This window comes from Aulonocara sp. 'chitande type north' Nkhata Bay, linkage group LG1 (genome assembly GCF_057382095.1).
Source record: "Aulonocara sp. 'chitande type north' Nkhata Bay isolate Kocher_YH1m ecotype deep benthic linkage group LG1, A_spYH_male_GT1.1, whole genome shotgun sequence".
Classification (NCBI taxonomy): Eukaryota; Metazoa; Chordata; class Actinopteri; order Cichliformes; family Cichlidae; genus Aulonocara; species Aulonocara sp. 'chitande type north' Nkhata Bay.
The window spans coordinates 6,867,235-6,879,744 of NC_141344.1; the positions used below are offsets into that span (position 1 = coordinate 6,867,235).

At 38.6% G+C, this 12,510-nt stretch overlaps 1 protein-coding gene across 1 annotated transcript; it reads left to right on the forward strand.

Annotated features, from left to right (window-relative positions):
• The first annotated feature begins 239 nt into the window (after positions 1–239).
• tdp1 (tyrosyl-DNA phosphodiesterase 1) lies at positions 240–11,420 on the forward strand. The gene is made up of 16 exons (XM_086309545.1): positions 240–375; positions 2,334–2,927; positions 3,673–3,716; positions 5,090–5,145; positions 5,350–5,446; positions 5,573–5,607; positions 6,335–6,427; positions 6,721–6,891; positions 7,368–7,446; positions 7,642–7,818; positions 8,237–8,285; positions 8,448–8,514; positions 9,660–9,767; positions 10,120–10,222; positions 10,329–10,434; positions 10,699–11,420. The coding sequence occupies exons 2-16, from the start codon at positions 2,336–2,338 to the stop codon at positions 10,770–10,772; spliced, it is 1,851 nt and encodes a 616-aa protein (XP_086165671.1). The 5' UTR covers positions 240–375; positions 2,334–2,335; the 3' UTR covers positions 10,773–11,420.
• Positions 11,421–12,510: the final 1,090 nt, after the last annotated feature.

Here is a 12,510-nt window from a genome sequence, read left to right on the forward strand (position 1 = left end):
CTTTTGGATTTCTGGATAGCAGTAACAGTAATTTTGCCACTTCAAACAAAACAGAACCATCTATACACAGTCACAGGTGAGAAACGTATTCAGACAGGTTTTTATTGTTAACTAAGAAAGATTAATGAACCTCATACAATCTTTGGTGCCTACAACATGCATTACCTGTAACTCTTTTGCATCTGGATCCGGTGTCGTTATAGCGGAACTAAATGACAGAGCGCAAGTTCCCACACGGACTCGCACTGCTTGTGATTCTCCTGCACCGTGGTTTCTCTTTATGAATGTTTTGTGTAAAGTTTGGTAGCGGTGGATTGATAAGAGTCTGTTCTTCCAGCAGAAACAACCCGCGCCACTGCGCATTGATCTGATCCGGTAAAACAAAGAGTGCATTCGTTCAGTACAGCAGTGCCGCTTTCAGCCACAGTCTGCACACCTCTGCACTGTTGATTCATAAATGCCGTCTTGCTTTCTCTGCTGTGTGAATTTATGCACTTATTCATTCTTATGCCAGCCAAATATGTAGTCTGATCGTGGTGTTTTGCACGACTGCATGAGGCCTGCTTTTACCTGTTTTTAATACAACAGTGTGATCACAGGAAATGCGCTCTCTGTACTGTTATTTATTTTTGTTTTGTTTTTTAATTTGTCTTTATTTACAGTACTGTATATCAATTTTGGACCCACCCCTTGTTTTTTTATCTTCATTATTATTAATATTATTTATATATGTTGCTAGTGAAATGGGAAATAGGTAGAGCGATTAATTGAAACAGCTGGATGTAAATGCAGCGTATAAGGCAACGGTGGAGTTTGTAAAATCTAATGAGCGTGAAAGTCAATATTTTTTATTCTTCTATCTTAATTCTTCAGCACACCCTGAACTCTTTCGGGAAGCGTTCTTGTCTTTTCTTTAAGCAGTCTTCAGAAACAAACACTCAAAGCTCTTCTTTTGATGTTGGCTGCATTTTGTCCTATTTTCTCTCAAATTGATCCCACACTGCTTCAATAATGTTGAGGTCCAGGCTCTAGGAAGGCCAATTAATGTCCTTTATTGTGTGTTTTCATATCCAGGTATACCTTTACTCTAGTATACTGACAGTGTTTAGGATCATTGTCACGCAGAACAAAAAGAAGCTGATGTCAATCAGATGATTTCCAGATGGTATTGCATGCTGGATCGAAATCTGATGGTATTTTTCTCCATTCATAATTCCATCCGTGTTGACAAGATACCCGACACTACTGAAATGCTGCCTCAAACCACTGCAGAGCCTCCACTGTGTTTTACAGATGGCTGTAGATACTCACTGACTTCTCTACACAGACCTGTTGCCACTGATTTTCACTACAGTTCCTGTGTATTTTTATTTTATTCCCATTTCCCTTCCTCAAGAATGGCTTCCTGACAGCCACCCTTAGGCTGAGACCATTTATGATGAGGCTTGAGTGAACACAGTGAATAGATGGATCACCCGAGGGTCCAGATACATTTCTCGGGGCCTGTGTCTGGCCTTTTTCCTGTTTTTTTTAAGGGATTTATTTTTAGATAATGTTCGTCTACTGCAAATAGAATTATAGACCTGCTACTTCTTCTTTTATCCTCCCCTTGTCCAGTTTCCTCATTTTTCTTTAAGAACACTGCACACTATGCTGAGATTTCCCAGGTTTTTGGGTAATAGTTCTTTGGAATAGTTCTTGTTCATGAAATAATACTATTTCATCCCTGTCAAGCTGCTATCTTTGGCATTTTTTATAGATTAAACTAAAGAAATGGGAGTAAATTCTGTGTTTTTGTGAATAGGTGTCAGTAACAAAGTGCTGAAAGATACAGTTTAATATTTGTTCTACTGCTAAGTTGTTTGTAATTCCTTAAATTATGTGCTCTTATGTGATTAAGTGACTCATGGATCAGTGGCTTAACCATTCCTCTAAACATGGTCAGGTACAAAGACTGGATGAAGAAGAGTGAAAAAGAAAAACTTTAAAACACCTTTAGAGAGTCTGGAGAAGTATTGCTCAATTTGTAAAAGAATTACAAGGGAGTTTGGCTCCACTGGAAGCAAAATATAAAGAAATGAGGGCTGGCTCAAGAATTTTGCCCAGTAGTGTAGATAAGGCAAAATAAAGACTTTTGCTCAGTTGCAAACCATTCTCATTGTCAGTAATGATTCCCACTAGATTTCTAAAATTCTTTAAGCTTCACTTGAAATTGTATATTTACTGCCAATTTCATAGATTATATGTTTATAATGGAAGCTCAAAGTGGATGTTTCAGCTATTTGTGTCTCTGTGTGTGACATAGACTTGGCTTCTCTGTTTTTATGATTCAGGCATGTCTCAGGACAGTCAGCACGGCAAGTGGACCATCTCCAGCAGTGATGATGATGACGATGAGGCTCTTCCTCCTTCAGGGACTGCAACATCTGGTTCCCGTCAACCCACTGAGTCCAGTCACAGTTCCTACCGATCTGCTACTCCATCACCACCCGTGGAGGTGAAACCAGAGCCAGCCAAACCACCGGTGTCCTCTCTCGCTGTTGGCTCAGAAGCCAGGCAGTCAGCCGCTAAGAACCAGTTAAACCAAGTGAAGTATGAAACCAGCCCTTCACTGGCTGGAAAACGCAAGAAAGTGGCGTCAGATAGCACGGGCTGGGCTCTCTCTGATAGTGATGAAGATGATGGAGAGGTGAAGGGAAAGAGTTTGAGTGACTTGCCAAAGAAGGCGCCTCCAAACCCCAAAACAAAGAAGCCAAAGGTGGAGAGCGAGCGTCCTCCAAGTCCTCACGGCCGACTTTACTACATCGATGAGCCCGATGACTTCTTTGAATCCCGTCTTCCTCCACTAAATGACACCTACAGGTTTTACCTCAACAAAGTCACAGGACTGGAAAAGAAGTACAACAATGGCGCTCTGCATATCCGGGGTGAGTTTAGAGAGAACAAAGCTTCAGACACTGGTGAAGAGACAGGTTACCGGTTAGAGCTTTCAAACTAGCAGGGAAAGTTTTTTTTTATTTCATTTTATTACCTTCACCAAAGAGCTTATGTGATTGGTTTGTTTTTCCTCTCTGTTTGTTAGCAGGTTTACTCACAGTTATGGATTTATTTGAAAAAGTTTAGGAGTGGATGCGATAACTTTTTGAACCTTTCTTTACCATGGTGAGATGGCATTTTTTTCATATACATATCAAATGGAAATAGGAAAAGTTAAAAACCATTGTCTCCATTTTTGTGAATTGGTACAATGGTACAACCATTGTACCAGTTCACAAAAATGACCATTTTAAAGCCCTTTATCCTTTGTGGTGAAGACCTTAGAGTAATGTAGCGAGAAGTTTAGTTATCCCATTTCAGCAGTCATTTGCAGACATCAGGGAGATAAAACATCAAAGGAAGCAACATCTGGCAGACCCAAGAGAGCAGCCATCTGCTAAGTGACAAATTCTTTGTCAAAGGCACAGCGAACAATGCGACGAGCAAAGAAAAACAACAAAAAAGGGAAACTGGCAGTTATATTTGCCATTTGCGGCTCAGCTCTTGAAATCTTGGTTTTAGTTTCACTTCCGCTGTTTTTGTGATTTCCCCTTGGACATGTCTCTGCTGCAAACTCCTCAGGCTTAATGGTTTGGCTTTAACTTATAATCCAAACTTTTTTTTCCTTTTATTTAGACATTCTTTCCCCATTATTTGGCACCTTGAAAGAATCGGTTCAGGTGAGTAAAAATAATTATGCCTTCTTTTTCTTTCCACAGATGTTTTCATTTTAAACAACAGTGATAAAACAAACAATCAAAAAGCAACAACCATCTATCCCTGATAGTTCACACATGGCAATCCACTTTCTCAAAAGAAAAAGTCCACTCAGAAAAAAGGGCAGCAAATCAAAAAAATGCATGTCTGCTTGACTTCCTGTTAAAGTCACATCTCCTACAAAACTCCAAAAAAGCCCCAAAACATAAAAAAAAAATGTTTACCTTTCTGTACATATGTTATTCTTTCTAGTGAAAGGTTGGAAATCGTTTCTCTCATCCACTGTGTTCAGACCGAAACAGCGATTACTGGGCTTCTGAAAAATTTTACCCCTGTGTATTTTCCAAATCACTTTTCCTTGACCTCAGTGGAAAATGAAGTCCAGGGAAGATGTGTGGAGGAGAATTCATAAGGAGTTGGGGGGAAAAACAACTGTGGTGATCAGAGAATCCAACTGTGCTTACAAAAACCTGCTTAATAATATGACAGTAGGTGTTGTGGAAGAAACAGGCTATAAAGTGAAATGAAATGTTTGCCACGTTGAGATTATTTGCTCATCCTGTCCACTCATGTTTTCACATCCCAGTGGAATGGTTCCAGTGTAGCTCCTGTTTTTATTAAAGCTTCCTGTGACTGAAGTCTGAAGTCAAAATACTGCACTGCCTTAGCTGAGGGCAGAACTAATGCACTTTAAATATAATAGAAAATATCTTATTATTATATATAAAAATCTACGCTCTTGACGCAAGATCATAACTTCTTGAGAAGCAGATTTTATTACAGCAGCTTAATGTTCATAGCTCACCTGTGGGTTTAACAGGCTGCCGTTAAAGGCTTAAAATATATCAGCAGTTTATGAACAAAACTGAAAACACACTATTAATTTCTATCTAGGTCACCAACATAACTTATCAGTCACGCTGGTGACTGATGGTAAATTGTGAAATGACCTTATTATCCTCTATCCTCAATCCTTTCATAAGCGATGGTCCAGTGTGTTCTTTGCCTAAGGAGCTGATAAAGGTGGTGTTGACACACATTTCTTAAGCTCTTAGAAAATGCAACTGGCTCTTAATGCCTTCAGATGTATAACTCAGTTAGGATCCTTCCTAAACAAACCCGATTAGCCAACCACAGCCCTGGTCTCCATACTGTGTATGCGGTAATATGCGGAAATATGTGGTAAACAGCAGCTGTTGGATGGGTTACAATGAAACATGCGACAGATCCCTAAGGATGAATTTGATGACTTTACTTTTCATGTGTCAGGTGAAAAACTTGGGACATTGCAAAGAAGTAAAAGTATGGCTATAAACTCCACTCTCTTTCTTTATAGTTTAACTATTGCTTTGATATTGCCTGGATGGTGAAGCAGTACCCATCAGAGTTTAGGTAAGTTCTGCTTCTTCTTTCCTGTCACTGTACTATAACTCCCAGATCTCAGGTCTGATGATATTCATATAAAAAAAACGTTATTAAATTAAAAATTACAGTAAAATGAGAGAAATGAGTCAGACCATTGAGCGGTGAAAAGTACACTGGGGTGGAGGAAGGTAATGGTGCAGGGAAAGCTAAACTCTGTGTTTATGTTTTCAGGGATCGCCCAGTTCTGATCGTACATGGTGATAAGAGGGAGGCCAAAGCTCGACTCATCCAGCAGGCTCAGCCCTTTCCACATGTGCGCTTCTGCCAGGTACAGGCTGGCCCACACAGGAAACAGCTGTTTATCAAAGGGAAATGGTTGATATTATTTCCACTTTGGATTGCCGTTTAGGTTGAGCTAATGTTTTTATTTGTAATCATTTTTTAATTTTTGCAGGCCAAGCTGGACATTGCTTTTGGAACTCACCATACGTAAGCATTGTTGATGTCTAAAAGGGGTGCTGAGAGCAATCTAAAGCCTTAGGCTTTGGTTCACATATCAACTCCATTTTAGACTGTTTTTTTCCAATGTCTATGACATTGTACAGATCCAGGTTGTAAGCACAGAAGCCCAACACACCTGCTGTGCTTTTGTTTGTGAGGAAAAATCAATAAGAAGAAAGTTGTTTTAAAGAGGAAAGAGCTAAAACTGTTTGTTTCATACACAAAGTGAATGTGAGTCATGCAAAGCTACCCTGGTCATGCAAAGCTACCCTAGAAGAATAAAAAAAAAAAAAAAGCATAAAAATACAGATGTAAATGAGCATAAAAAGTCAATCTAAATTTATTGACTACAAACTAGCACGACTGTTATGTAACCATATCAGGCTTTGCATCATTGTTGTCATTTTGGCTGTTTTCTTGTCAGAAATTGTATTAAATTCTATTCTATGTGGCATTAAAAGCTCTTCGATAAACACTATAGTAAAGATGGTGTGAGATATGATGATGTGAAAGACCGATAAAGTCATACAGAAAAAAAATGCTTTAAGTCATTGCTACTGGAAGTGGTTTTACAAGCTACTTAATCAGGGCGTGACTTTTCACAAGACTGCAAACAGTCCATTGAAAATATGTTTACGTTTATATGATCCACATTGCAGATATTATAGGCCTTTTAGCTTGCTCTTTGTTGTATTGTATTGCTGTGTGTCATCAGGAAAATGATGTTGCTGTGGTATGAGGAAGGCTTCAGAGTCATCATTTTGACCTCTAATCTCATCAGAGCTGACTGGTACCAGAAAACACAAGGGTACGTCTATTCTTTATTTATTGTTGTTGTTGTTGTGGTTTATTTGTCTGTTATCAAGGACATGGGAAGACTACCAAGCCAAATTTGATGCCGCTTGGTAGCAATGTGGTTTATCACCAGAGAAAAAGAGCCCTTCTAGTTCAAGAAGGGTTTGGAGTCTGCAAGTTGGACTACTAGCCCTACTTCTTATGAGCCACTTTAAAAGTATAGAGACTTATAAATAATAATCATATTGTGATTAAATGTGTCGCTTGGTTGTGAAAATGTCCTCAAATCAGTTTTTCCCAACCTAGGATGTGGATGAGCCCTCTGTTCCCTCGGTTACCAAAGGAAAGCAGTGCAAGCGCTGGTGAGTCGCCCACCTTCTTTAAGAGGGACCTGCTGGAGTATCTGGCATCGTACCGCGCTCCAGAACTTGAAGAGTGGATCCAGAGAATCAAAGAGCATGACCTGTCAGAGACCAGGTATACACAAGATGCTCTTCTGTATTTCGTGGTTGTAACAAGTGGCTATTTGAGTTACTGATGCCTTTTTACCAACTCAAAGCAGTCTGGGGTCTTTCTGCTCTGACCTCTAGCACCAACAAGGCTTTTTTTTTTTCTTTTTTTTTTTTTTCAAACTGCCAGTCACTGGATTTTTTTTTTCATTTTTGGATCATTCTCTATAAAGCTGAAAGATATGGCTGTGAGGGAAAATCCCAGTAGAGCAGCAGTTTGTGAAATAAATGAAATGAAGTGGCTTAGAGTATAAGTCTAACTTTTATTATAAGTAGTTTAAGTTTTGGTTTCTGTAACGAAGAAGCTTCCCAGCTCTGACAATGTATCCAATCTTATCTTATATCCTATTATCTTATTTTTTGAGATGCAAAGAGACAGAACAATATAATCAGTGCAATAATGCCCAGATTACAGTTTGTTCTACCTTTGTCTTCTGTTATCAGGGTATATTTAGTTGGCTCAACCCCAGGAAGATATGTAGGTTCAGATATGGAGCGCTGGGGCCACCTGAGGCTGAGGAAGGTAACGATTTCCCTTCAACTTTACTGTGTAACTATATCACCACTGAGGTGTTGCTCTTAAAAAGTTGGGTTATAATATTTATAGAATAGATAATTTTCTGCAAAATGCAAGTGATTAGAAGGAAAATGGCTATAATATGCAAAACATATGACTGGATTTTCCCTTGTTCTGTTTTTTTGTTTGTTTGTTTTTAAGCTGTTGTACGAGCATACAAATCCTATTCCTGGCGAGGAAAGGTGGCCAGTGATTGGCCAGTTTTCCAGCATCGGCTCTATGGGATTGGATAAATCTAAGTGGTTGGCGGGGGAATTTCAGCGCACCCTGACCACACTAGGAAAATCCTCTCTTCGCCCAGACCCTCCTATGCACTTGGTCTGTCCAACTACAGCAAAGATAATGCTGTTTGCTGCATGATCAGATTTAAAAGAACTGTCTGCTGTAGTCACTGAGTTTATTAAGACAGGAAACTTTTTCACTCAGGTTTTCAGACTTTTTTTTTTCTTATATATTTGAAAACTTTAGCACTAAATAATCAATCAAGCAGTTGCCCACTTCGTATATAGTCAGGGTTTTGTTGTTCCACTCTTACTTCCGGTCGTTCCTTTTGTTAGAAAACTTTGAGAAGATATTTCTCCAGCTTGCATTATTGAGCCACTTAGCTCATTTTATGACTTTTGTGTTCTTTAGCATTAATAATTACTAGGCAATTGCTATGTTTGACCACAGTTTATTAAAAGTTACAAAGCTCTATATTTCTAAAACAAGTTTTTAATGGGACCTTCTTTTGCAGCTTTATCCATCAGTAGAAAATGTGAGGACAAGTTTAGAGGGATATCCAGGTAAATATTCTTTTTACTCACATTTCAAATACAGTATAACTCATATAAAAACTAAACTTCTTCAGAATACTTTTAATTTTAGTATTTTCAATTTGCGCTTTTAAATATTTCTGTTTTTATTATTGTGAATTTACTTGTAATCTAAACATTTTTGTCCTCCAGCTGGAGGCTCTCTTCCCTACAGTATCCAGACAGCTCAGAAACAACTTTGGCTCCATTCTTACTTTCAGTAAGTTCTACCAAAGCAAAATTCAGTCCTGCTGTTAGGGCGCAGCAGTAATCAGTCACTTCTAGTGTGCAAGTATGATTGCAGTCTCCAGCCCTTTTTTTTTTTTTGTTTATTGTCACATCTGTTTTTAACACAGAATCTTTCAGGTTGATCACAAATCAGAACAAATCAGTAAATAAAAGCAAAAAAACAAACTCAGCTCAGAAGAATCAGAGAAGTTCAGGAGCACCAGAAGGAAAGCAAATAGTGCGGCTGATTCCAAATAACTCACTGCACATACCAGTTTAAATAAACAGTTGAGTTGGACTATTGAATTATCTAAGATTATTAGCTTGTATCTAATTTCAGTGTGCATATGGGACCACAATTTATTACTGTAGCACAAACACAACAGATGGCAACTAAAGTGTTGAAGAACATCGGGGAGAAATTAAAACAGATGAACTGACTGAGGTGCTTAAAAACAGTTTTAATAATGTAACATTACTAAACGCTTTAAACAAATGAGAAACATTTAAACCCAATATTTGATCTGAAGAGGTGGTCAATACTGCACATAAATCATAATCTCGAAGTTGGGGCTAGTCTGAAATTTGGTAGTGGAAAAGTTTTTTAGTTGAGATTTTAATGAGGTGGAAAGCCTGAAGTCTGGAAGTTTCAGAGCTGCTGCTGAGCAGCTGTACTTTAAGAGCAGTGATCAGCTAACACAGCTAAATGACCAGAGTTATAATGGTTTTTCAGGTCTAGCAGAAACACTGGGATTTGCCTATTGAGGCAATTATTGAGATATGAGAAAATGTATTTAGATTAGCCATAACGTAACATTCCCAAAAACAGGAAAAACATTGAACTGATGGCCACATATGGTTTGCTCTGTTATCTTCTGGGTTATATTTGACATCCAGGTGTCCGAGTTATTCCATGCATGAGGTGGGCCGTAACTAGGCCTTGACTTTTGCTTTTTGCGTTCTCTGTATGTTTTGGAACAGCGGTCCCCAACCTTTTTTGTGCCACAAACCAGTTTATGTCCAACAATATGGATATATACAACAAAATAAAACCAGTTCCTGCACCCAAAAAAGTTTGGTACAGTTTGCACACATCTTTTAAGTGATCCGCGGATTCTTGTGTGTGGTTGTTTTTAGCCGCTGGAAGGCAGAAGCAACGGGGAGGAGTCACGCCATGCCACATATCAAGACATACATGAGGGCATCTCAAGATTACTCTCAGCTTGCCTGGTTCCTTGTCACAAGGTTTGTGTTAGTGTGTGTCTTTGCATCTGTTCTTTTATTTCTCATATAGCATTTACTGCTAAAACAGGCAGAATTACATTTTCATGCTAGACTAGAAATACGCTTTTCTTGTGGGTTGCAGAATTAAGAGTTGTATGCGTTTATAGTTATCTTTTCCTGTGTTTATATAAATAGTAATACAACGATGTGGTTGATAAAATTAGTTGTTCTGTTTTCTATAATCAGTGATAGCATATTCTTGTGTAATGGTTGCATCTTGTGTTGTATCATTGTATTTGCCATTAGTCTGATCATTTCCTGGTCGCCTGAGCTGTAATAAAAAGTTTCACTTTGTCTCTTTGGTGGGTTTCAGTGCGAATCTCTCCAAGGCAGCATGGGGTGCGCTAGAGAAGAACAACACTCAGATGATGGTGCGTTCATATGAGCTGGGAGTCCTCTATCTGCCGTCCGCCTTTGTAAGAGCAACATACAATTTAATTGTGAAGAAAAAAATTTCTATTACCTTTTATCATTATTATAAAAGACCCGATGTGTAGTTACATGATGGATGTCTCCCTACAGGGCATGAAGACATTCTCTGTTGACAAAAATCCATTTCCGGTCTCTGCGTCCTTCTCGGGTTTCCCAGTGCCGTTCGATCTCCCCCCTACATCCTACACTACTAAAGGTATTGGGTGTTTTCTTGCTTTGGAACTAGACTCCAGGAACTGTAGTTTTCAATACTTCAACGTTGACTTATTTTTTTTTTTTTTTAGTCCTAGAGGTTTTTGCGTGTTTTCATCCACATTAATAGTTTCTGAAAACCCTATCAGTGTGGATCTAGCACCCACCAGTCCTGACTCTATGTCCTGCATAATGTTCCTTTTTATCTGGTAAATCAAAGTATCAACACTTTGAATTTTACTTCACTCTTTTCCTTCTTTGCTCTCAGATCAGCCTTGGATCTGGAACATTCCTTACAGCCAGGCTCCCGACACACACGGCAACATCTGGGTTCCCTCCTGATCACACGCACACACGTCTCATTTGAAAGTCTGCTGTCTGTACCTGTTAGTTACTGTGTTTAGTTGTTAGTGGTATTAACATTTTTCTGAATACTTTTATACTGTACCATATACTCATATGATTTCTACCAATAAATAAAATATTGTTAGATTTGTGTATTTGCAATGTCAGTTGTTGTTTTTCAGCATTAGAATAAGATTTAAACATAAGAGGTTGCACTCAAATAGCTTGAGTTATAAATCTTCATATGTAATTCCAATTTAGAATCCCAGGAGAGGTCTGATGTGGTCTTATTTTGGCATAATGGGGGAGGTTCTGTGTAAATTTACTTAATTTAAAGTGACAGCTCTGTATGAAACATCCCTTTTAAGTGAAATCTGTTGCACAGATTCATAAATGTTCACGATATAAGCTTGTTTGCTTCTTAATATCATAAAGGATAAAGCTTGTATAGGATTTGGGGAGAACATTAATAATGGCTCATTTTTTTGTTTTTAATCGCCGATCTGCACGCATTCCTATTTTTGGTGGTTGGGATTTACAGCACTTTGTTTTTTTTTTACTATCAGGTTAATGATTATATCCGTATATGTACCCCTTGGGGTAAATTCATTACTGATTAAGCAGTTTGAAAGAGCCACAACCACGTTTTCTCTCTTTAACTTGGGTAAGTTCATCTCAGCAAGATGGCTTTTTTTTTTACGTGTTTTAATGTTAGCTCACTACATATTTACACTGGTTAGAATTAAACATATTTACCAGAAACCTCAAATTAGCACCTATACAAATACAGTATGTTTTTTCCCTAGATCTTTAAAAACCCAGGGTGCATTAAAAAGCAACTGTCCATTGCTGTCTGAATACCCTTTTTTTTTTCTTAATCTAGCTTCAACAGCTCTTTCCAACATCGTCTCATCATCTTCATCCCACAGTAAATACTACAGCTTTGCACATCTTCTCCAGCATCGGACGCTTCCTCTCCATTCCTGGGGAAGAAGTGTCTTGGGGAGTAAGGCATCTCCTCACTCTCCAAGATTGCGTTAAGTGATCTAGTCAAAGATGTCTGCTCTCTCTTCAAGACATCTCAATACCTCCACAGGTATGTCACCTGGACCAAGTGCCTTTCTACTCTTCATCCTCTTAATATCTGCCCTTCTTTCTAATTCTCTATAATTCCCGATCCTTTGTCCAGGCTTCTCTTTCTCGATTTCTTCATTCATAAGCTCCTCAGAGTACTCCTTCCATCTTCTCAAGACGCGCTCTCCATTTGTTAGTACATTTCCATCTCTATTAGGCTGCACATCCTTTCCAATTCAATCTTTCTGCTTAGTCTGTAGATCCATGTTCTTTATATTTGTTATATTTGTAGTTTCCTAAACGAGTTAATGCGTACGCTACACCTGTAAATTCACACAATGAGCATCTGGTCTGAATTAGGAGTTAAATTAGGATTCGGTGTATAAAAAGTTATTTTACAGCTTAGAAATAATTGCAATTGGGAATGTAAACATTGGGATGTACTCCCTAGTGTGTAAACAGAACAAGAAGCAAGATTATACTTTCAGCTTCTACTGGGTTTCAAATTTCTTCTTCATTTTTTGTCTGCTTCCTTTAGGGGTCGCCACAGTGGATCAGCTACCTCCACCCTATCCGTAGCATTCTCCTCTGTCACATCAGACTACATCCTTTACTACATCCATGAACCTGCCCTCTAGTCATCCTCTTTTCTTTCTCCTGC